The 23,418-nt window shown below is 40.7% G+C and overlaps 1 protein-coding gene across 1 annotated transcript in view; it reads left to right on the forward strand.

The window, feature by feature from the left end:
* Nucleotides 1-5,369, forward strand: part of LOC100580067 (spermatogenesis- and oogenesis-specific basic helix-loop-helix-containing protein 2) — a 43,867-nt gene extending 38,498 nt beyond the window's left edge. Inside the window, exons 10-11 of the mRNA XM_003270270.3 lie at nucleotides 2,797-3,053; nucleotides 4,529-5,369. Coding sequence (XP_003270318.2) covers nucleotides 2,797-3,053; nucleotides 4,529-4,549 — 278 coding nt within the window. The 3' untranslated portion in view covers nucleotides 4,550-5,369. The remainder of the gene's footprint in view (nucleotides 1-2,796; nucleotides 3,054-4,528) is intronic.
* The last annotated feature ends 18,049 nt before the right edge of the window (nucleotides 5,370-23,418 follow it).

A 23,418-nucleotide genomic window follows, 5' to 3' on the forward strand; every position in this document is an offset into this window, starting at 1 on the left:
CCATAACCGGGGAATGCAGGAGAGCTGATGAGTCCTTGTGGTATTGTCAGCCTCAGGTATACAAGGTGGCTACAGGTGTTTAAATAGTGTTATGCCAGAAACTGGCCGCAAAATTGACCATAATTACCAGAAAGCTCATTTTGTTGATAGATGATAAGCACACTGGTGACTTTGTTTATAATATGAATAGAATCTCAGGGGAGGGGAAGTATTCATATTATTTCAGGTCCTGAGCATTTAACATATTTGTTTACCTCCTTCATGCCTTTGCTTGCATGTCACCTCTCAAACAGATCTTCTCAGCCACTTTCTCTGCTATATTTGTCTTGATAGCACTCACTGCCTTCTGCTATTCTTTACTTGTGTGTTTTGTTTGTTGCCTATCTTCCATTAGAATGTCACCTCTATGAAGGAATTTTTTGGCCGGTTTTATTCATTGCTGTATTTCTAGTACCGAGAACAATGACCAACACACAGGAGGGGCTCAAGAAATCTCATTATGTGAATATACATTGTGGAACAAATGCTTTCCCACTGGGAGGCGTTTTTGTTATATGTGCCGTATAAGCCTAGACATGCCAGTGCACTTGAAATAACAAGACGGAAAAAAATAGAGGAAAAGAACACAGCTACCAGTTGTGACTTTTCGTATTCCTGAAGGTAAAGTTACTCTCCATCTAGAAACCAGAAAGGTATGGACCTCTTGACCTAAATGTTAGACGCTAGATGACAGGACTGCCTCTCTCCTCAGCCTCTCAGTCCTAGATGACACTTCTGACTTCCTCCAACAGGCTCTGCTCTCACCAAGCACCTCCCTTATACCAGGAATGTCCTTTCTCCCTCACCTGCCCTAGTTAGCACCAAGTCCATCCCTAGTTCTCAGCTTAAATGCCCCTGCCTCAAAGATGGGGACACAAAGATGAATGAAAGGCAGTTCTTGTTCTTATGGAGCTCATAACTTAGCGGTAGAAAGGGTCACAAAAGAAATTCTGGTCCAGACAGTCTTGTAAGTGCTGTAGTAGAGGCACCGTGTACCGATGGAGATGGGGCGGAAGCCATGGAAACAAATGAAGGTTACTCAGGATAGTGTCTAAAGTCAAAAGAGAAGGGACTCCAAATAGAACCCAGCCCTGATTCTTCATATCACCAAAGAAGCCTCAGGGTATTATTTTAGTCAATTTAGACTTTTCTCCCAACTTAGAGAGGAGAAGAAAAAAAAAACATTGCCATCAGTAGCAGTGGCTGAATGTGACATGGAATGATTAAATCAGCTTAGATTAAATCAGATAGAGATCAGGCCACAGGCATATGCCTGTCAATGTTATTTTTTTGTACATACAATACTATTTATGTCCTGCAGAAACCCTGAAACATTCTTTTCATGGCAGCGAGTTCATGCCTTTCTGTGCCCCAGCATTTCAAGGCACTGCCTCCCCTAAGGAGACCGATCTTGGGAAGCCAGAGATATGCTAGGACCATAGACCTGTGGCATGTTCAAACCCTAGGAGGTCTTGAAGGTTAAGGAGTCAAAACTGCCATTTTTATTTGATGTAAATATATTTTTGCATTTGAAAACCAGTGCCGATCCTTTACTAACCTGGATAAGATAATCACTGTGTTCATTTTTTAATGTATTTCCTTCAAGTCTTCTTCCAGGTATATTTTTCTATAGTAGTAATCATTGGATATCCCATTTTGTTTCCTGAATTTTTTTACTTAACTTTGTGTCATACATACATATATTTGTTGTTATGCATCACTCATCACCATTTTAATAGTTTTAATCATCAAGTGTGGAGTAATTTTCATAGCCATTTTCCAGTCGCTACATTTAGCATTTGCAGTTTGGGGAGAGAGTGATTTTTTACATCATGTGATAGGAAATATTTTCCCATATATGAGGTTTTCTGTATTTTGGACTTTTCCTTGGACTGGATTCCTGGAAGAGTATAACAGGTTCCTGGAAGAGTGTGATGGGTGACTTAGAGAACAGAGAACGTGAATGTATGTATAGCTCTTAATGCATGTTGCCAAATTGTTTTGGAAAGAGGATCAGAGAAGTTGCAATCAGTTCAGTCTTCCAAATTTCACTTTCACTACCCACATCAGGAAATTGAAGGCTAGAGAAGTTAAATGATCACCCAAGGTCCCAAGGTTTCTGTGCTGAGCCTGATCTGTAGCACAGACATGTTTTAACCTTATCAGCTTGCCTTTTTCCATTCTTTTTCATAAATCTCTGTATACATTTGCTTAAATTATTTTTTCACAAACATTTCAGATACATTTGTATTTAAAGTAGACATACCATTATATTATTTTACTTTCAGTATTACTAATGTCCAGTAGAAAATAAATATTCATAGTATTATTTGAGATTACATTGTTAATATTATATATTGAATTTTTTTCTTCTCGTTACCATGTAGAATATAGCTATATGATGATAGAAACCATTCTGCTGAATGGAGTTGTTCTTTCCAACCTTCTTCCTTGCTTCAGAGAGAGTCAATTTTGATTGACGTGCACATTCACATACATCAGAAGGCACAGGGATCTTCTGCTTCTCTAAAATCTGTCTTTTAATGACACATGAACACTAATTTATAGTGTGTGTATTGCACTAAATGTCACAATTAGAAAGGTCACTTTGTTTTTCCATCAGCATTCTGGTGTAGCGGGTAGTACAGATTTGTAATGCGAGGAAATGAAATAGCGGGCAGTCTATGTCGAATAACAGTCGTTCCGAATTACAGAATTGTGGATACTGACCCATATTTGTTTTCTTTCTCATTAAAGTTCCATCAAGCTCCACCTCAGAGAATGCTATTGGTGATCCATATAAAACTCACATTCCCAGTGCAGCGCTCTCTCTGAATTCCTTGCATACTGTCAGATATTATTCTAAAGTCACCTCTTCCTACGATGCAACTGCCGTAACAAATCAGAACATTTCAATTCATTTACCTTCAGCCGTGCCCCCGGTCTCAAAGCTTCTCCCTCAGCACTGCACTTCTGGGTTGGGCCAGACGTGCACTGCCCATCCCAACTGTCTGGTAAGTTTCCAGGGGTCCATGGATCAGATTGGACCCTTTCACTCCAGCCAGCAGAAACCCCTGACTTGCATTTTGTTGTTGCTACTCTGGTTGGAAGGCTGGGACCTAAGAGCTTGATTCTGAGCCTCTCTACCCTGATGGGTGAAAAGGAGGTGCAGTCAACCCATGCTCTCGCTCCCCATGCTGAAGGGCTGGTGTCTCGATATCCAGAACCAGTGAAGCTGAATGGGACTGTGCTAGTTTGACGGTGACCAGGTGGACTCTGATCTCCCTAGCACTGATTCCCCACCCCTCTGCTTCTACTCAGAGCTTCCACAGTGGCACATCCCATTTTAGCACCCTCATCCTCAACTGGCCCCATAACTAACTGCTGCTTATCCCTTAGGTGGGCAGCATCACTTACACTAATCAAAAAGCTTTCTTTCAGTCACCAGCCAGGCTGGTTTCAGATACCAGGTGTCTTCATACAGCAGATATTTACTGAGCACCCATTATGTTCTGACATTGAGCTTGTCATTGTACTAAGAATGTGGTATACAAAGGTAGACATGATCCCTGCCCTCATGCAGCTTTAGTGTTCACGGGATGCAGACAAAGAAGCAGAAATTACAATATGGTTGAAGCGGGTAGGAGGAGTGCCCCACTATATCTATCAGCTAGATGTGGGCGAGGTTAATGACTGCTCGCCCCTGGAGAAATACCGTCTATGCCAATCTCTAGCCACTAAGGATTAGCCAGGTAGAGCGGTGAGGAATCGGGAGTGAGGAGGCAAGAGCAGTCCTGGCAGATGGACCAGCGTATGAAACAGTCATACTTGCATTGTTTGGAAGAACTGTCTAGTGCTAGAGGAAGACTCAAACTAAATTGGCCTACTTCAAATGGACTTCTGTTAACTTTAATATAGTTGCTAGTACTTTTGCATATTAACAATAGCTAACCTGTTTTGAGCACTTAATAACTAATAGTGCCAAATACTCTATGTACGTAATGTGCATGATCTCATGAGAATCCCTGAAGTGATCCTTTGAAGGTAGATACTGTTACAATCTCCATATGACATCTATAAAATGGGAATAATAGTGACCTTCCAAAAGAGATTTGTAAGAAAAATATTCTAAAGAGAATTGCAAAGAAATGTTAAAATATGTAGTGTCTACAGATATTGTAATGTTGCTAATGATCATTAGTATTCCAATAGGAAGGCTAGGGTAAATGAAAGAAAAGATTACAATATTATTATTTTTTAATTGTTGACCTATACTTACTCTGGGTGGGTTTTGTTGATTATTGTGAGAAAATAATTACTTTTAATAAGAATATATATTTAAAAACCTGTAAGCTTATTCACCTGAGGATTTCACATAGTTTTGCAAATCATTTCAGATTGTTTTAGGATATAGAAAATACAATCATGACATTATGAGTAAGAATGGGTGAGGATTCAATTAATGTGGGTTTTTCCCCCTTCTTTGCAGCAACAGTTTTGGGCATATTAAAAGCACATGTTTGAAATTCACACTCTCAACCACCTACTGGGCGCAGTTTGACAATCTAGGAAAAGTGGAACAAAGAATGATTTTGAAAGCTCCACCCAAAGACCTAATATCAAAAGAGTTGGCATGGTTTGGCTTCTGATAAATGCACTCAAAGCTTCTGCAGATAGAAAGACCAGCAGCGAAAAAGCTGGCCACACACTGTCACTCATCTTCATACACACTTGGATCCCCGCCAGCCAGAGAGCTACAAGAACAAATGGCCTCAGTGACCTACACTCTCTCTTCTCAAAAAATATTCCACAATTTATGAAAAAAGCATGCTATAAGGAAGATCCATGTAGACACGATAAAATGATAAGATTGGGAATGTGTGTTGATACCTCGTGTCACTGAGTACAGATATTGCAACTTGATTCTTATTTTTAGTATCCCTGTGAATTACTGTCACTCATTTCTAGGTGGTGTCTTTTCCTTATTTGACATTTTAGAGAGTTTCCTTCTTCATTCACCATCCAAACTAAGATATGCAGAGAGATGCTGAAAGAGGAGTTTACCTCCTTACTTGACTACTAATGAATAAATTGATGTGTGCTTTTGCATTTCACAATCCCTTGAGTGAAATGATGGCTAATAGGTAAATATTTCTTTCTGGACCTTAAGTTACAGACTAGCAGCTTTTTTGTTTTTCATCTCTTCCTCCCTATGGGTATTAGAAAGGACAGTTGAAAATAAGGGAGAAAAAGGTTTGTTTTATATTTCACTGAATTGTTCTTATACGTAAGTTTTATTATTAAATAAAATACTCAGTTTTCACCCTGAACCTTGTAATCCATTTTTGTTTTGTTTAATAAATATCTATTCTCTCTTTTAGTAGTACTATGTAGGGAATTTAATTTCCTAGAGTTTTGAGAAGCTTAAAAATTACTGTAGGCATAGCCTAATTCTCACGTCAAATTGTACAACTTTTCTTTGAGGATACCAAAATGATGGAATCTGTAGATGTTTGACGTACTTTATAAAGGAACAGAAGTTTCCAACTAAGGTTTTATTCTTATTATTAAAAACAGGTGCTTGATTCTGCATTCTCTTTCTTTTAGGAATAATTGCTTTGACATTAGAAGAGAACCTGTTGAGGTATTTTGGACACTGGGACTACGGCCTGTGTTCCCAGCTGGTCTTAATTGTTGCTGGGGCTTTTGCTTTGTACCAGGGTTTCTTTATATCTCCATGTGGGCTATGAGAGAAGCCAGTGACTGGAAATTCTTCAACAGAGGACCTAAAAAGTGCGACCCCTAGAGCCGTCTCTCTACTTGCTGCTCTCTCAGTCCCCTTTTCCTTTCAGCATAAAGAGGACACTACCAGATCCATCATTAGAGCTACCTTTCAAGGCTGGGTCCCATGATCCTGTACTTCATGCAAGTATCCAAATTCATTTGTAATATGAGAATTTCATTTTTAATAAATTATTCTCTTCCAAATGAGCTCAACTCTTAGCCAAGGAAGAAAGGTTAGTTGGGTTTCACCTTGTAGAAAAAGAGGAGGATTTTCCTTGTAAAATCAAGTTGGCTGGTCATGGGACAAACAGTTGCAGTGTTATTTTCACAATGAAGAAGATGCAAAGAGCTTGCCTAGAAAAGGTGACAGCTTGTAGGTTTCACGGTGGTGGTAGCAGAATGAGTGAAACATAGTAGATGATCTGATATAGGGGCTGTGAGGAAGGGCGAAGAATTAAGGATGCCGCCCAGGCTTCTGGCTTCAGCAGCTAGTGAGACAGTATTGATGTTCACTGAGACAATGCAAGGAGAAGAACACTTGGAGTCATGGCACTAGAACATGACAATTTTATATGGGGACATGTTGCATTTGAGGTATTTAAATGATATCCAAGTTGAAGTAGCTAAAATACATTCAGATATTGCAGCACAGGCAATAGATATAGATGAGAGACGTGGTTTGGAGTGTCAGCACTGGAGGGGAATGCCAAAGTGAGGGAATTAAACATTAAATGGTGGGAGTGGCCTGGATGACCCAATAGGAACTTGTGATGCTGCAATTCTATCATATTATATGATTCATTTTAAGAGGTCACTTGGCCAGGCTCCTGATGACACAAGGTATTGCAAATCACCAGAGATTCAAGGTACATGGGTAAAACCCTCAAAGGCAGAGGGCACAAGTTGCTGGTGGCAGCTGTTTGTTTATTGGCTATTTCTGAATGTTAAGAAATTAAATTGCTCTGAATTTCTAGCTTCTGAAAAATTCAAAACATGGACAATACTGGCTCTATTTCTAGTCTGGAAAAATAGTGATGAACTGCTCAGGCAGAGCAGTGCCTCCCTCTTTACATGAGGCATCAGCTTCCCTTTGGTCCCTTCCCACTCAGCCTGCCTCATTCATTGAAGTGGTGTGTCCTGTCCCAGTAGGTATTCCAGTTTGGTTCCCAAAGGGGTAGTGTTTCTCTATACAAGGAAATCACTTCGGGAAGGGAGGATGGAGAGGTTAAAATGCAGATTCCCAGGCCATACCCCTACAGGGTCAGATTTGGTAAGCCTTGCTCCCTGGTGCTTGGGAATCTGCATTTAAACACTACAAAATGTGTTTGCTGGTATTTGATTATTCCTCTTAAACACACCCAATTCACATAGAGAGATGCAGATACCCATAGGGGACAAAATAGATACAAACTAAAGCCATATGTCGTTGACTTCCAAACCTGGCAGGGCCTCAGAAGCACTCGTAGGTTGATTAAAACTGTACATTCTCGGACTTTCTCCCAGAGATTCTGATTCCATAGCTCTGGAAAGAGGCCCAAGACTCTGCGTAGGATGATTAGGATGATTCTGATGCACAGCCAGGTGTGAGAGCCCCTGTTAACTTACAGCACACTGATCAAGTGCATGTTAAAGGCTGGAGTGGAGCACAAGGAGCACCGCCCTCCTAAATCCAGGCAGGCAGTGATGGAGAGACTCATTCATTACTCCCACAATGATTAAGAAAGGGTTTGCTGAGATGGGTTCCCGAAACTGCTTTGGTAAGTTAGAAGGATGAATAGGTAGTACAGTTGGGAAACTCAAAGGTGGGAGTGAACCCCGTGAATTTTGAGTAGGTATTCCCAAGAAGAGTGAAAACCAGAAAAGTGAGGTGGAGTTTTGCTCATTTTGGTTTATCTAGATGGCAATGGAAACTGCATGAAGAGGTGGTTCTGAATTTTTATCAAAGCTTTCATATTTTGTGAAGTTACGCTAAAGGTATTGTTAAAAACAGACTGCCACTTTTGCAAAAAAAATAAACATTGGAAAGGATCTGTCATTGAATGACATTGACGGAACAAAGTCTTAAGACCCGAACCTGAACCTCCTGGTATCTTTCTACCCACTTATCACATATGCCACTGGTTTCCCCTTTTCTTCTGTGCATCTCCCTGTTACATGGAAGTAGGAAGCAGGAAGCCTTGATTAATCCGGTATCAGGAGCTGTTTTCATCACCATGGAAACATGACACTCCTATGGAAAATGGAGAAACCTCTGATCTTTGTATTTTAAAAGGTTTTTTTCAAAAAAAAAAAAAAACACCCTAGAATAATGTTCTTTCTGAAAACAACAAGATACACATACAAACACACGATTATATTACACATCTTGTATGTGGTTGAATTTTACTCATCATGCTTGTAAAAATATTAATTTATGCTCAAAGCAAAGGTTTCTAGACATAAGATTATACAATGAGAGGGCTTAAGTGCCACTGGAAGAAACTTTGGGAAATAAGACTTCTAAAATGCATAGATTGTTCTAAGAAGAACATGTATCCCAAGAAGTCTTTGCAAACAGATATTCCTTTACGCTTATTTCTTACCCAGGTAGTATCAAGGGTATGTAAGGGTGTCGGGAGTGGCGCATTTCATAAAACACTGAATTTTTCCTCCTTTCAATCTGCATCAAGCTATTTCTTTTTGTCCTTCAAAATAATAGCCAAATGTTTAAAAATTCTCTGCTTAGGACTTCTGAGACTCCATGCTATTTTAAACCCTCAATAACAGATCTCAATATTGCAAGCATCCTGTAGATTATTTTCCACATAGTCCTGAAATAAGACTCAATTTTGAACTGGAAACTATTGAAAAGTAGAAAATCTTTCCTATGGCTATGTGTATATTAGCATAGGCACACAAAAAACAAGAATAAACTCACTGATTTCCCTACTGCTTTGGGCTCATACTGGTTCTCTCATGTTGTGGTATTCTAATGCTGCTGACTCTTGTTTATAGAACATTAAGGAAGGGGTGAAAAACCTACAGCACTCACATTCCTGGGGTAGTTACTTGTTTCTTTAATATTTTTAGATTTTATTTACTGTAATCAAAACGAAGGCCAATGGCGTTGGAACACTGATTTTTATAATTGAACAGAGAATTATAATTGAACTATGTGAAATTTAACTGGTAAAATAAAGATGTGAAATATCTTTCTAAAGGAGACATTATAGCTTTTTCTTTTTTTCAGTGCAATAGGCAGTTCTACATTTTTGTAGGGTTAGCAAGTCAGGAGCTGGATGAAAATGCCCCTAAGCCTTTGACAGAGTTAAAAGAAAGGGAGAAAGACAAAATACCAATTGAGCTACTTTTTTTTTTTTTCCTTTAGAAGTAGAAAATAGTATTTGGAAAAATCTGAATACGAAAACATTGTCTTGAGTTCTTAATTTTAATCATATGCAACTGAGAAACTAGTGCAGGATTTACTCTGAGCTTAAAGTAATACTCCCTTGCTTTCTTGAGTCATGTGAGAAGCATCGTATATGGGGAAGGGAATTCCTTTCTTGACCATCATTGCCCTCACCCTGCGAAGCAAGAGCTATGAGTTTCGATATAAATATTATTGCTGGCCACAAGACTTCCCAGATCCTTTTCAAAAACCCTAGCCGCAGAATTTGACTGGCAGAGGATGTGTTTATACTTAGTCTCACTATCAATTCTCCCTAAAATGGAAAACCTGCAACAAAGGATGCACTAAAATGCTGCTCCCCAGGGCAGGCTTGTGTCAGCAGAAGAGGCAGTTACAGGGAGATCATGTTAAGGGATTTGCACTTAATAACCTTGGCACCGGTCCAGCCAAGGCTAGGAAAAGTACTCCCAGTTCTCTACCCCAGCAGCAAATGATGTAATTCATGCTACAAGGAGGCACGTCCGCTGACCTGGCTTGGCAGAGGTGAGTGCGAAGGTGCTTGTATAAATGGTCTGCTTGTTGAGGTCCAAAATGGTTTATGAAAAGGAGGCGTTTAAGCAGCATTTTATCACAGGTTAACTGCATTAGAGAAATTGGGTTAAAATGTTAAATTTCAGCTGCTAGAACCAGCTTTGTGTCATTTGGGTATTTCCTTCAAATGCTAATGAAAGCTCGAGAATACTAATCAGATCCTATTGGCAAAGCCAAGCCAGTCACGGCAGGTTTCCAGCTGAAAATTATTTTTCACTGTCTACACTTGGATACTCTGCTCCCACTTGAACAAAGGCACGGCAAAGTCATTGGTGATTATCCTCCTCCTATGCCCAGTCCAGGCCTCCCGCAGCATGTCGCTACAACTGCTCTTCACAATTATCAGGCCCTTGCCTCTGTAATCAATAGAGCTCTGCTTCTACACCCTCAGTGCCTGATGCTAGGCCAGACACTACTTGCTCACTGCTCAGGCCAGGGCACCGATTACCTCACTCAGAAGAGACAGCTGAGTGTCGTGGAGAAAGCACGAGATTAGAAGTCAGAATGTTGTAAATAGAGCCTAGTTAGCTGCATATATTTGGGTAAATTATTTGCCTTTTTGCACTTGTTTCCTCTTCTGTAAAATGGGAGTAATGAAATTTATTTACTTATTCAGGCTCTGAGGATTAAAGCTCATGTTTATAAAACTTCCTGGCATTTGGTAGACCCTTGCCCAACGATAGCTGCTGTTCTTATCTTGCCACCTTCCCTCTCTGCAGCCTATCTACTCCCCAATACATGATCTGCACAGAGGAAGAAAAATCATGGTTCTTAATGTCACTTCATACCACTCTTCCTGCCTCTGTAGCATCCTAAACAAGGAGGAGTTTTGGTTCCTAGGGGCTGCTGGGATTTTCTCCAGACAGATTTGACTGCCTGGCTGCTGCTGTTGTATAAGCAGAAATTTAACTGAGGGTTCACCAACCACGTTTGACAGAGAAGATAATGGCTAGGGAGTTGAATAAGTATGCAAGCGAGTCATGATCTGGAAGCTCCGGAGGATCTTGGCTTTACAAGTAAGGAGGGTGATGGGCCCTGGAAGGTGGATCAGTGGATGCAGGGCTCCACCTGTGTGGTTAAACAGTGTGGTGTCCAGCACTGTTAGCCGTTGAGAATCCCATTCATACAACCATTCCAGACGACAAATAACTTAAAGCACATACTTTGTTTTAACGACTTGGAGAGAATTCTTACTTATGACCAGTTTGCTGAATGCATCAATCATGTACTAGGGGATATTGTACTTGCACAGAGAGAAAGGGTACGACACAGGGAGAGGATGTGTGAGCACTTTAAGGAAGAATACAACACGCGTCTGTATTTGCAAAGATAACTATTTCCAGGGAGTTACAAAGTCATAAAGTAATAAATTTCTATTTTAATAACAGAAAGGGGACTGTAATTAATTATTTGCTGATCATTTGCCTATTTCCAGTCAATAGCACAGGTAGGACCTTAATGTAATTTTCTACAAAGAAAATAAATATATGAACAGATGTTTATAATAATAATGAAAAACCAATGTAGTCATTTCTCACCAACTAGATATAACAAAGATTATAAAGTTTTACACACTGTTGGTGAGGGATTGAGGGAAAACTATCATATATGTGGGTAGGAATTAAATTTGCATCAGTTATTTGGCAACATCCATTGCGATTGTAAATGTACATACCTTTTGTATTAAAATTCAGAGACAAAGAGACTTAGACGAATGTAGCCCCAGATGCAGAGTTCAGAACTATGGAGTAAGTGTGAAGTGCTCGATGTGCTGAGAAAGAAAAAGGAAAGGTCTTCAGACTGATGGAGTGTGACAGGATCCAGATGAGCCCTCTTCTTGACTTGAATTGTAAGTACTTTTTAAACTGGGTAGGATAAAGTTAGCATTTCAAGAATGTTTGGGAAAAGCTGATTATTCCAGAGACAGAAATGGGGAAGCAATTTGAAATTGAAAAAAAAAAAAAAGAGGAAGTAAAGCTGCATTCCTACATCACCCCCCCCCCAAAATACTGTAAAATCATTAAAGAAAACGTACATTTTTATAAAAGTAGCATGGTGACTTTTTCTAAAGAATGACAGTGGGCCAGGCACAGTGGCTTATGCCTGTAATCCCAGCACTTTGTGAGGCTGAGGCGGGCAGATCACAAGGTCAGGAAATCGAGACCATCCTGGCTAACACGGTGAAACCCAGTCTCTACTTAAAAAATACAAAAAATTAGCCAGACGTGGTAGTGGGTGCCTGTGTTCCCAGCTACTCGGGAGGCTGAGGCAGGAGAATGGCGTGAACCCGAGAGGCAGAGCTTGCAGTGAGCCGAGATCGTGCCACTGCACTGCAGCCTGGGTGACAGAGCGAGACTCCATCTCAAAAAATAAAAAAATAAAAAGAATGACAATGAAACCCAGACCCATATGTTTCCATTAATATGACTGGCAAATGGCTTGTTTCCCTAATATGCAAAGGGCTCTTCAAATGAATAAGGAACATACAAGCAACCAGGGAGAAAAATGGGCAAAGGCCTTTAACAGCATTTCATGAAGAAGAAACACAAGGAAAATAAATAGGTGAAAAGATATTCACAATAGTAATTGATAAATCAATGAGCTGTTTTTCACAGACTAGATATGACAAAGATTATGAACTTTAACAGGGGTTGAGGGAAAACTCTTATGTGGATAGGAATTTAAATTTGCATCAATTATTTGGCAACATCAAGACTGTAAATGTACATACCCTCAATTCCACAATTTCTTATCTACCTGAATTCGTTATGAATCTTTCTGAATTCATTATGAGTTCAGGACCTCCTCCTCCTCTAGAGGTGACCTGAGGGCCACAAGGAGAGCCATTGATTTTTCTTCCTCCATCACAACATGACCTGCCCCATCATTATAAGCCAAATCCAGTACCTGAAGAGGCTATAATTAGAAATGACTGCACACCTTCTAAAAGGCCACGGGAACTAGCCTCATCACTCTTTCCATGCCTAAGTCGCTTGTCACCAGAAGTTGAAGCTTCTCATGTCTCTCCCACCACCCTATTGTTGGACAGCTCCTGTTGGAACCCAGTTTCCCAGCCACCCTGAACACATAACTCGCCTCTGGAATTCAATCATCATCAACATCATTTGTACCCTTCTCCTTTCTAGGCCAGCCTCTCCACTTCCAGCTTGGGTCTCAGTCACTCTTAACTACTCACGGACATTCCTCGAGCAATTGTCCCTTGTCTCTCTTGACACTGGATCATCCTTTTATCCAAGGTCAATTCCATCACACACAATAAACATGCTTTAATATCTCCCACCTAAACAAACAAAACCAAAAAATCCTCTTTCGACTCCACCTCACTTCCCTCCAGTTACTGCTGGATTTCTCTGTTCTCCTTTGGAGCAAAACTTTTTGAAAGGATAGTGTTGTGCCTACTTTCTTCACTTCCTCACCTCCCATTCTCTCTCATGAGAGTTTTTACTGCAGTGTGATTAGCCTACTGGAAGCTGCGCAAATCGCAGGTATGCAGCTCAATGGATTATCACAAAGTGAACACACCCTGTGTCAATACCCAGGTCAAGAGATGGAACACTGTCCACACCCCAGAAACCGAGTTCTTTCTTCCGACTACCGCTGCTCCCTCTTTCCCAAAGACCATTACTATTATTCCTTTTAAAACAATACATTATTTTGCCTATTTTGAAAAATTGCTTTGGAATATTACTGTCTTTCTTTCTCTTTCTTTCTTTCTTTCTTTCTTTCTTTCTTTCTTTCTCTCTCTCTCTGTCTGTCTCTTTTTCTTTTCTTTTCTTTTTTTCTTTTTTTTTTTTGACGGAGTTTTGCTGTTGTTCCCTAGGCTGGAGTGCGATGGTGCGATCTCAGCTCACTGCAACCTCTGCCTCCCAGGTTCAAGGGATTCTCCTGCCTCAGCCTCCCGAGCAGCTGGAATTACTGTATGTATTTCTCTGTGCATATTTTCTTTTGCCCAATGTGATGTTTGTGAGGTTTGTTCAAGTTATTACACATAGCAGGGACTAGATCGCACAATATAAGGACTTTTTCATTTTTGTGGAGTGAAGCCCTTGGGAAGTTTTTAACAGAAGAGTGACATGGTATGATCTTTGCACTGAAAGTTCACTTGGCTGCTACCTCGAGAACAGAATATGGGTCGGGAGTTGAGGATGAAGACGAAAGCCGGGAGACTGGTTAGGAAGCCATTACAACAATCCAATCACAGTGTTAAATTCTCCAGCTTTAATAAGAAAAGACATTTTAGGTCAGTCCCTCAGTGGAGCTAAATCAAAGCAATAATAAACCAAGTTCACTGTTGGACCTGCAATAACTAGGCCAGCTATCACAATTTAGGCCCGGAAAATAATTAACACCTCCTCAACAAAAATAGCCTTTGCAAACAACTGTAATTTTCAAAATTAAAATAGAATAATATATGGCTGAGAATAAATAGAAGCTTCAATATTTGGAAACCTTGGGTCTTCAAAGTAATACTTCATCAAACACAGAAAGCATTTTCAAGGCCAGAAAACCGAAATAATTTCAGGCCTTAGTTGAATAACAGGGTGGTAACGACTCATCGAAAGCAGACTGGTAGGCAGGGCGAAAAGTATGGGGTGCCTGGATATAAATAATTGGAAATAACAGGGATGCCCTCCCCTGCTGCAAGGTTTTCCTTACTATTCACATTCTTTCTTGTTATTCTTCACACTTGCTGCATCACAAAGGTGTGTTTTCTTGGTGACAAGTGTTTTTACACGACTCAGTTGAAACCTGAGATTATGTGTGTTTGATTTTTCATCCATGACTGCACGTTTGTCTTGATCTTGAGAATTCCCAGCTTTTTGAAACGAAAGTTTTAACATTTTTGCTCAGATCCACATATTTGATTTTCCTTGTTGGTTTTCACAGCACTCTGGGTAAAAGATGGGACTGAAAGTTGGTGTATCTTAAATCTAGGAGCATGGCAAATAATGCCGGACTATGGCTCTATTCAATTCTATAATTTATCTAGGGGAGTGGCCCCATCCCATGTCCCCTTACCCCAGTGGAAAAGTCTGGCTGCCTCATACGATATCAACGTCAAAAGATTAGCGTTGTATTGAATACAGTCTCACTTATTTACCAGTTAAGATCTATTGCCAATGCATTTATCTGGGAATCTTGTTTTAGCTTACTTTATTTTTTGCTTCTATCACCTTTGAAAGAATGTTCCCCTTTGGAGCAAAAGTTTTCAAAATAGTTCATACTTGTCTCCAATTCCCCTCTCGAATTCTTTGTTAAACCCACTCCAACAGCCTTTTGTCTTCAATATAGCCTCGTCAAGGCAACCAAAACCCTGCATATTCCTGTGCCTACACCAACCGTGCAGTGTTTATTTTTCCTACCAACCTTTTGAAGATAATTTCTTTGCCTGTATGTTCTGACCAAAAAAAAAAAGTGATTCAAAAGAGAGTTTGAAGCCAGGCTGGGTGTGAAGCCAGTAGTGCAAGAGCTTTAGAGTCAGACAAACCTCTGTTGAAATGCGAGCTGCATCACCTACTAGTAGGTGGCCATGAGCAGTCTCCCTGACCCCGCTTGCCTCAGTTTCCTGATCTGTGAAAATGAGGAATTAACAGAAGCTGCCTAGCAAGGCTGTGGGAAAATGAAACGAGAGAGTGGGCCTGGCACATGGTAACCATTTATTATGCATTAGCTGCTATTATTATTGTCGTTGATATTGTTCTCATCTGAGGCCAGTGGGGGCAAATAAGTTTTATGCCAGGAGATTCCTCCCCACAAATCCTCTTGGGTAAGCAGCTGCCTCTGCTGCTTTCTCAGGCCGCTTTGTTCGACTTCCTGCCTGCTTGAGGCATAAATCAATAACTTTGATGATAGCTACTGCTCTTGTGTGTGAGATGAGGCAGGAGGAAGGAAGGTTACAAGGGGGGGTGATCACTGGAAAAAACTAATGTAAGCCTATAAACTCAGCACCCCACAGATAGAGGAAATGTTCCCAATACATTGGCCTCTGTCTATACATCTGGATAAAATTAAAACAATAAGCTTTATTTTCATAAGATCATAAAATTGCAAGCTTTGCAAAAACAGGAGCAACGTCCTCCATTTCCTCTGAGTCCCTCCACACTGCTGTCCTTAGGTAGCTAAGCCAGCAGCCTTCAATCTTTTTCTTTCTTTTTTTTTTTTTTTTTGCCGATTCACAAAAATGGATGCCACTTACATGAGCGATCACTCTCATGGGGATGCCCAAGATTCTGTGAAATTCCCAACACACAAACAGCAATTCCTCCCTGTTCTCTCTGTTGAACACGAGGGAGAATGACAAAAATAGAGGGGTACATTTTAGCTAGCTCCAATTCACTTTGGAAAAAAAATACATAATTTGTGAGCTTATCTTTATTGTTAGTCATATGTTTCTTTTGACATCTTACACTGTTCACCTTCGCCATTTCAACAGGCATCCATTTCAACAAGCTATCATCAAACAGTGGTGCCAGCGAGCTACCAGGAAATGGGATGAGGAGAGTCTGGGATGTCTGTTGGTGCTTCCCAACGAGTGTTATGGGCCCTCTGTTTTCAGGTGGACCTTCCTGCAGAAGCAGAAGATTTCTTGGAAAAGGGAGTGTAAAGATCTTTTCCTTTCTCTTTAGTGGATCAGAACCTGCATAGAAAACAGAAATGAAATGCTCAGGTGAGAGCACTGATTCTCAATGGCTGATGTCCAAGACACAAAAGGATAATCGCAATGTTTTTATGATACCAACTTCTCAAAATCATGTTTGGCAAATTTTTGCTGAATAACGGACAATATGAAGAAGACCCAAAATGTTTATACTGGGGAGATTTCAGAGTGGGATCTGTTTCAAGTCAAAGGAGAAAGTAGTCAAGCTGCTTGGGGGCCAATTACAATATTGGGTGAAAGCCACTGGGTTAAAGAGAAGGCTGTGGGCTCACCACACAAGACAAAAGCTAAACTTTTGATTCCCTTTCCCACCATTCCTCTCCCTTTCTTTTAGCAAATTGCAAACCCATTCATCACCAAGCCAGAAATCTTTGAGTCATTGGCTCCTCTCTCTCTCTCTCTCATACTCTCCATTTGATTGATCAGCAAATCTTGACTTTTTGAGTTTCAAAATGTCATCAGTACCTGACCAGTTCACTCCAGTGAAGGACAGTACTCATCCTGGTCCAGGCCACCAGTATCTCTCACCCAGGTAATGGCCTCCTAACTAGTCTTACTGCTTTCACCTTCCCCTGCTCAATCTGTTTCACGTAGTAGACAGACCAGTCTTTTTAATGTTTAAATCAGATTATGCCATTTCTTTGCAAACCTCCAATGACCTCGCATCTCACTCACAGAAAAGCAGTCTTTACTATGAGTCTATGAGACCTTTTAGGACCTCAGTCCTTGCAACCTATCCAACAACATAATCTCCAACAGCTCTTCCCCTCTGTCACTCGGCTCATTGACAATGGTCACCTGGGTTTTACTTGAACAACCCTACCTCAGGGCTTTGCACTTGCAATTCTCTTTGCATGAAGTATTTTCTTCCAGAAATTTGCTTGGCTGACTTATTTATTCAGCTCATCATAGGCCTCATTATGAGAGAAGCCTTATTCTTTTTTATGGGCAACTTGATCATTGGCATCTGTTTCAGCAGTCAATAACTGTGAGCAAATTGGCAATGTCAAACTCTGCAAAATTTCGAGATTTTTTTTAATGACCTAAAATAGCTCATTATTTGTTAAGGTCAAATTTTTTGTGTATTATCCTCAATACATGGTTGATTTTCTCTTACAAACTCTTTCACTTGTTTTAAAGAATGAATAATTTGGGGACTTTGAGTATTTAAATCTATTTTTAAACATGGTATATGTTCTTGTAACTATTGTTTCTCACGTTGGCACTGATTGTACTTTATTAGTTAGTTCCAGAGACCCTTAATTACAGAAAGTTGCCCGGGGAAGTGCAGGATCAAGTCAATTTTATTGATGAGAAAAGAAAAAAACAAACTAATAGACCTAATGACTTGGAGTCCAAGACAGTCATGAAAGACTTTCCCCTCCACTTCCTCAAAACATAGGTAGGTGCAATGTTAAGTAGAGTCAGGGAAGTCAGTAACTCATTTTGCCAATTTAAAGCCCCAGCGCAATTTATTTATGAGGCTCGGGGTATTTTAAATTCACCTAAGTCAATCACGCGGTGAAAATTATGCTTGGGTGTGAATTCTGGCATGAAAATATGCATCCTCTTATTGTATTCACACAGACCTTTTGCAACTCAAGCGGGATGAGCAGCTGTTGCGGAGTCGGTAGAGCCTGGTCTGAATAAGGAGGAGCCCAGCAGCAGCCCTGGTGGGGTCGGAGAGAGGGCACTAGGGCTGTTTCTATTTGGGGACCCCGGGGGAAGGCGCCGCCGCAGGGTCATTGCAGCGCCACCCCAGTGCGCAGGGCTGTGGCTCCCACAGCAGCCTCCGGGCCAGGTTCCGGGATGCTTGGGGATGGCGCGGCTGCACCTGTCACCCGCCGCTCACTCCTGCTCCAGGGAGACCCTGCGCTGACCTCTGCCCTTGCGCCTGACAGCTGGGCCCCGAGCCTCCCCTGCCTCTGCTGTCACTTGCAGGTGGCTGGTGATTAGTAATCGACTCAGTCCTCCACGCGGGAGGCGTGACCGGGCTTTTACACGCAGCCTGTGAGCCAGCACCTGGAAATTCCTTTCGGGGACTGCTTTTGCATCTAGAAACCAGAAGTGATTCAAGTGATATGTTCAACTCCTGCCCCTGGGCTGGGGAGAGCGTCGCAGCTCAGTAAAGCACTGCTCCCAGGGAAGAGCTGTCTCTGCTCCCATGGCATAGTTCTTTTCCCTTTCCTGATCAAGGAGATAATGACAGAAGTATGACTGTCATGGCTGATGATAGCCAGACTGGAGAGACATTCTCACTAGGGTTTTGTTTTGTTTATTTTTGTAGACAGTCTCACTTTGTCACCCAGGCTGGAGTGCAGTGGCACAATCACTGCTCACTGCAGCCTCAATCTCTCCAGCTCAAGTGATTCTCCCACCTCAGCCTCCCAAGTAGCTGGGACTACAGGCGCATGCCACCATGCCTGGCCAATTTTTTTTTTTTTTTAAGTGGAGAGGAGAGTCTCACTATACTGTCCAGGCTAGTCTCAAACTCCTGACTTCAAGTGATCCTCCCACCTCGGCCTCCCAAAATACTTGGATTACAGGTGTGAGCCACTGTGCCCAGCTCCCGTTAGTTACCACTAACACACTTCCTCAATTGTAAAATAAGGCATTGAACAAGTTGTTTACGTTTAAATCACTTTCTGAGTGTCCATCAGCCTCCAAAAATTGAGGCAGTTTCTCAGACTAATATCAGTAGCAATTCTATCACTATTTCTTCTTTAATGTAAGGGAAAACATTTTGATCAGTTTGCCAGGTATCAATTTAGGTAACATTTCTACCATCTTGATTTGACATATGGCATTGCAGTTCCCCTTAAGTCACTCCAGCTGGGGCACAAGAGGCAGCTTACAGTCACTGTGGGCATGCTTTTTATTGTGTTACCTTGAGCCCACCAGGCTCATGTGCTTAGTCCTTCTTGTCACTGGCTCTGCCCCTGCCCTTGGTACTTGCCCAGGCCAGGCCCCAGGGGAAGAATGCTTATAGACTGGGTCAGATATTTTACCTTCCCCATTGGTCTCGGGAGCTGTCTCCATCTTCTTCCCTTGTTTGTTCGTTTTGCTAATTTCAGGAACCCCAGATCCTGGTCCTGGTCCTCCTCCACCAGATGGAAGGAAATCAGAGCTTGCTCCAAAGAAATTCTTGCAACGTGGCCCCTTTGACTCAAACAACTGCTTGTCTGAGTCAAGCCTCAGCAGAAACAATCCCTGTATCCATCATCTATTTCTCTATTCCTCTAGGAGTAATTTATCTCATAGTTCATCATATTCCATAATATCTGCTTATGATAACTAAAGCATCTAGCAGCTTGACCTGCTGGAAAGGATATGGATTTGGGACTTTTTGTCTCAGCTCTACTACATACGAACTTTGTGACTTAGGAAATAGACACTTTCTTGGTATGAATCTTAGTAAGCTCATCTGTAAGATGGGAGTTGTAAGAATTTTATAGTGCCAGGCACAGTGATTCACACCTGTAATCCTAACACTTTGGGAGGCAGAGGCAGGAGAACCACTTAAGCCTAGGAGTTTCAGACCAGCCCTGTCAACACAGAGAGACCCTGTTTTTCCAAAAAACTTAACAAAATTTAGCCAGGCATGGTGGTATGCTCCTGTCAGCTCTTCAGGAGGCTGAGATGTGAGGATCCCTTGAGCCCGGGAGGTCGAGGCTGCAGTGAGCCATGATGGTGCCACTGCAATCCAACCCGGGCAACAAAGCCAGATTCTGTCTCAAAAATAAATAAATAAATAAATAAGAGTTTTGTAGGAATCAAGTCAAATAATATATGACAAAAGATTCTGTGAACCTCACAGCATTATGTTTTGTGTGTGTGTGTGTGTGTGTGTGTGTGTGTGTGTGTGTGTGTGTGTGTTACTGCAGCAGATTTTGGTGGTTAGGAGAATGAGTTTTTGGAGTCAGACTTCTGTTTAAAGCAAGGCTTCACTAATTACTGGCTCTGTGACCACAGAGAAGTGACTTTAATTTCTTTATATCCCGGCATCATCATCTGTAAATTGGAAACAATAGCTATATTTTAGGGTTGTTGAAACATTAAGTGAGATAACGTATGCTAAGCATTTAGTGTAATTCTTAATATATCATAATAGTAGTTGCTGCTGTCAGGCCCTAAGGATGCTGTTGGCCTGAAAAAAAAATGTACCCTTGAGACTTTTAATCTACCTCCTTTTGTTATCCACATCTGAATTTTTATCTCTAGAAATAAATGTATATAAAATTGCCTTACTTAATTCCAGTTTTTAGAAAATATTTTTTTCCATAGTTTGAAAATGCATAAAAATCTAATGCACCAGCTTCTTACCTCAGCAGTTGAAATTATTTCATTTGACTATTGATTCTTGAATTCAGCCAAGATTTTTCCAGAAAAATCATGAAAGAATCAATCTTCAGAGACTGATGTTCCAAGGGAAGGCCTGTCTTCTGGGAATAACAGACCTGATGTGTGTATTCTGCCAAAACAGTTGAGCAAACGAAACAAACTTAACAGCTTTTTGCCTAATTTGCTAATATACCAAAAGGCCTCACAATTAGGTATGCACATCAGGTGTATTAGTCCATTTTCACACTGCCGATAAAGACATATCCAAGACTGGGTAAATAATAAAGAAAAAGAAGTTTAATGGACTCATAGTTTCAAGTGACTGGGGAGGCCTCACAATCATGGCAGAAGGTGAAAAGCAAATCTTACATGGCAGCAGGCAAGAGAGAGAACTTGTGCAGGGAAACTCCCCTTTATAAAACCGTCAGATCTCATGAGACTTATTCACTATCATGAGAATAGCATGGGAAAGACCTCCCCCATGATTCGATTATCTGCCACTGGATACCTCTCACAACACATGGGAATTATGGGAGCTACAATTCAAGATGAGATTTGGGTGGGGACACAGCCAGACCATATCATCAGGGTTGTTCAGGGGACTCCTTGGGGAGTTGTAGCCCTGTATTAGGATGGGGTTCCAGGAGATGCTGCCATGGAGCATCCCTTTTATGTTCACAAATGGTCCTTCTGAGGAACATGAGATTCCTGAACATGAAACATTTGTTCTAGGGTAGATAATTTATAGTTATTTTTGCTCATGCACCTGTGATCAGCTGCTAGACTGGCTGGCTGGTCTAGCATTGCCTTAACAGGGACAGCTTATCTGTGCTCCATGTGGTTCTCTTTCTTCAGCAGGCCTGCTCTCATGGCAGTTGCTGGAAGCAAGAGAGCCAGTGAAAGAGTCAAAGTGCTCTTGAGACATAATGACTCTTCTGCTGCAGTCTATTGGTAAAAGCAATAGAATAAAAGTTCAGCTTAGATAGAAAAGGAGAAGAAATGGACTCCACCTCTTGATGAAAGGATGTGCAAAATCACATTACAAAGAGTATGGAAATGGGAGAAGTGAAGGATCATGGCCATTTTTGCAACCCTCCACATATGGTACAATTGCCGTGTTGCTGTCTAAGTAAAGCTGTAGGGCATTTATGTTCCCACTTTCAGTGTGTGAGTTTCTATTTCTCTGCATTCTTGCCAACATTTGGCAGAATACACTCATTTTTTAAATTAATCTGATAATATAAGGTAAGTGGTGTCACATGGTTATCGTTTTTATTTCATTTTCAGTTTCTTATACCTACTGAGGTTAAATATATTTTTATGTATTTATTAGCTATTTGTATTTCTTCTGAGAATTGCCAATTTCTATCTTGCTAATTTTTCTATTGAAATGTTTTCTGTTGGAATGTTCTCTATTCAAACTGTTATGAATATTTACATATTTTAATTCTTTAAGTGTCATTTCACTGCAAATTTTTTTCCATTCATTTGTCCTTTTTTCCCAATAGATTTTTGAGGAACATATGGTGTTTGGTTACATGAATAAAATCTTTAATGATGATTTCTGAGATTTTCATGCACCCATCACCCAAGCAGTGTACACTGCACTCAGTGTGTTGTCTTTTATCCCTAACCCCCTCACCCTTTCCCCTGAGTCCCCAAAGTCCATTGTATCATTCTTATGCCTTTGTATCCTCATAGCCTAGCTCCTACTTATAAGTGAGAACATATGATGTTTGGTTTTTCCATTTCTGAGTTACTTCATTTGGAATAATGGTCTTCAATTCCACCCAGGTTGCTATGAATGCCATTATTTCATTCCTTTTTATGGCTGTGTAGTATTCCGTGGTGTATATATATCACATTTTCTTTATCCATTCATTGATTGATAGACATTTGGGCTGGTTCCAAATTTTTACAATTGCATACTGTGCTGCTAGAAACATGCTTGTGCAAGTATCTTTTTCATATAATGACTTCTTTTCCTCTGGGTAGATACCCATGAGCGAGACTGCTGGATCAAATGGTAGGTCTACTTTTAGTTCTTTAAAGAGACTCCACACTGTTTTCTATAGTGGTTGTACTAGCTTACATTCTCACCAACAGTGTAAAAAAGTGTTTCCTTTTACCATACCCACGCCAACATCTATTATTTTTTAATTTTTACTGGTGTTCTTGCAGGAGTGAGGTGGTATCGCATTGTGGTTTTGATTTGCATTTCCCAGATAATTAGTGATGTTGAGCATTTGTCCATGTGTTTGTTAGCCACTTGTATATCTTCTTTTGAGAATTGTCTATTCATGTCCTTAGCCCACTTTTTGATGGGATTGTTTGTTTTTTTCTTGCTAATTTGTTCGAGTTTCTTATAGATTCTGGATATTAGTCCTTTGTCCAATATAGATTGCAAAGATTTTTCTTCCACTCTGTGGGGTATCTATTTACTCTGCTGATTATTTCTTTTACTGTGCAGAAGCTTTTTAGTTTAATTGACTCCCATCTATTTATCTTTTTTTGTTTGTTTGTTTCATTTGCTTTTGGGTTCTTGGTCATGAAGTCTTTGCCTAAGCCAATGTATAGAAGGGTTTTTCTGATGTTA

Source organism: Nomascus leucogenys, chromosome 9 (genome assembly GCF_006542625.1).
Source record: "Nomascus leucogenys isolate Asia chromosome 9, Asia_NLE_v1, whole genome shotgun sequence".
Taxonomy (NCBI): Eukaryota; Metazoa; Chordata; class Mammalia; order Primates; family Hylobatidae; genus Nomascus; species Nomascus leucogenys.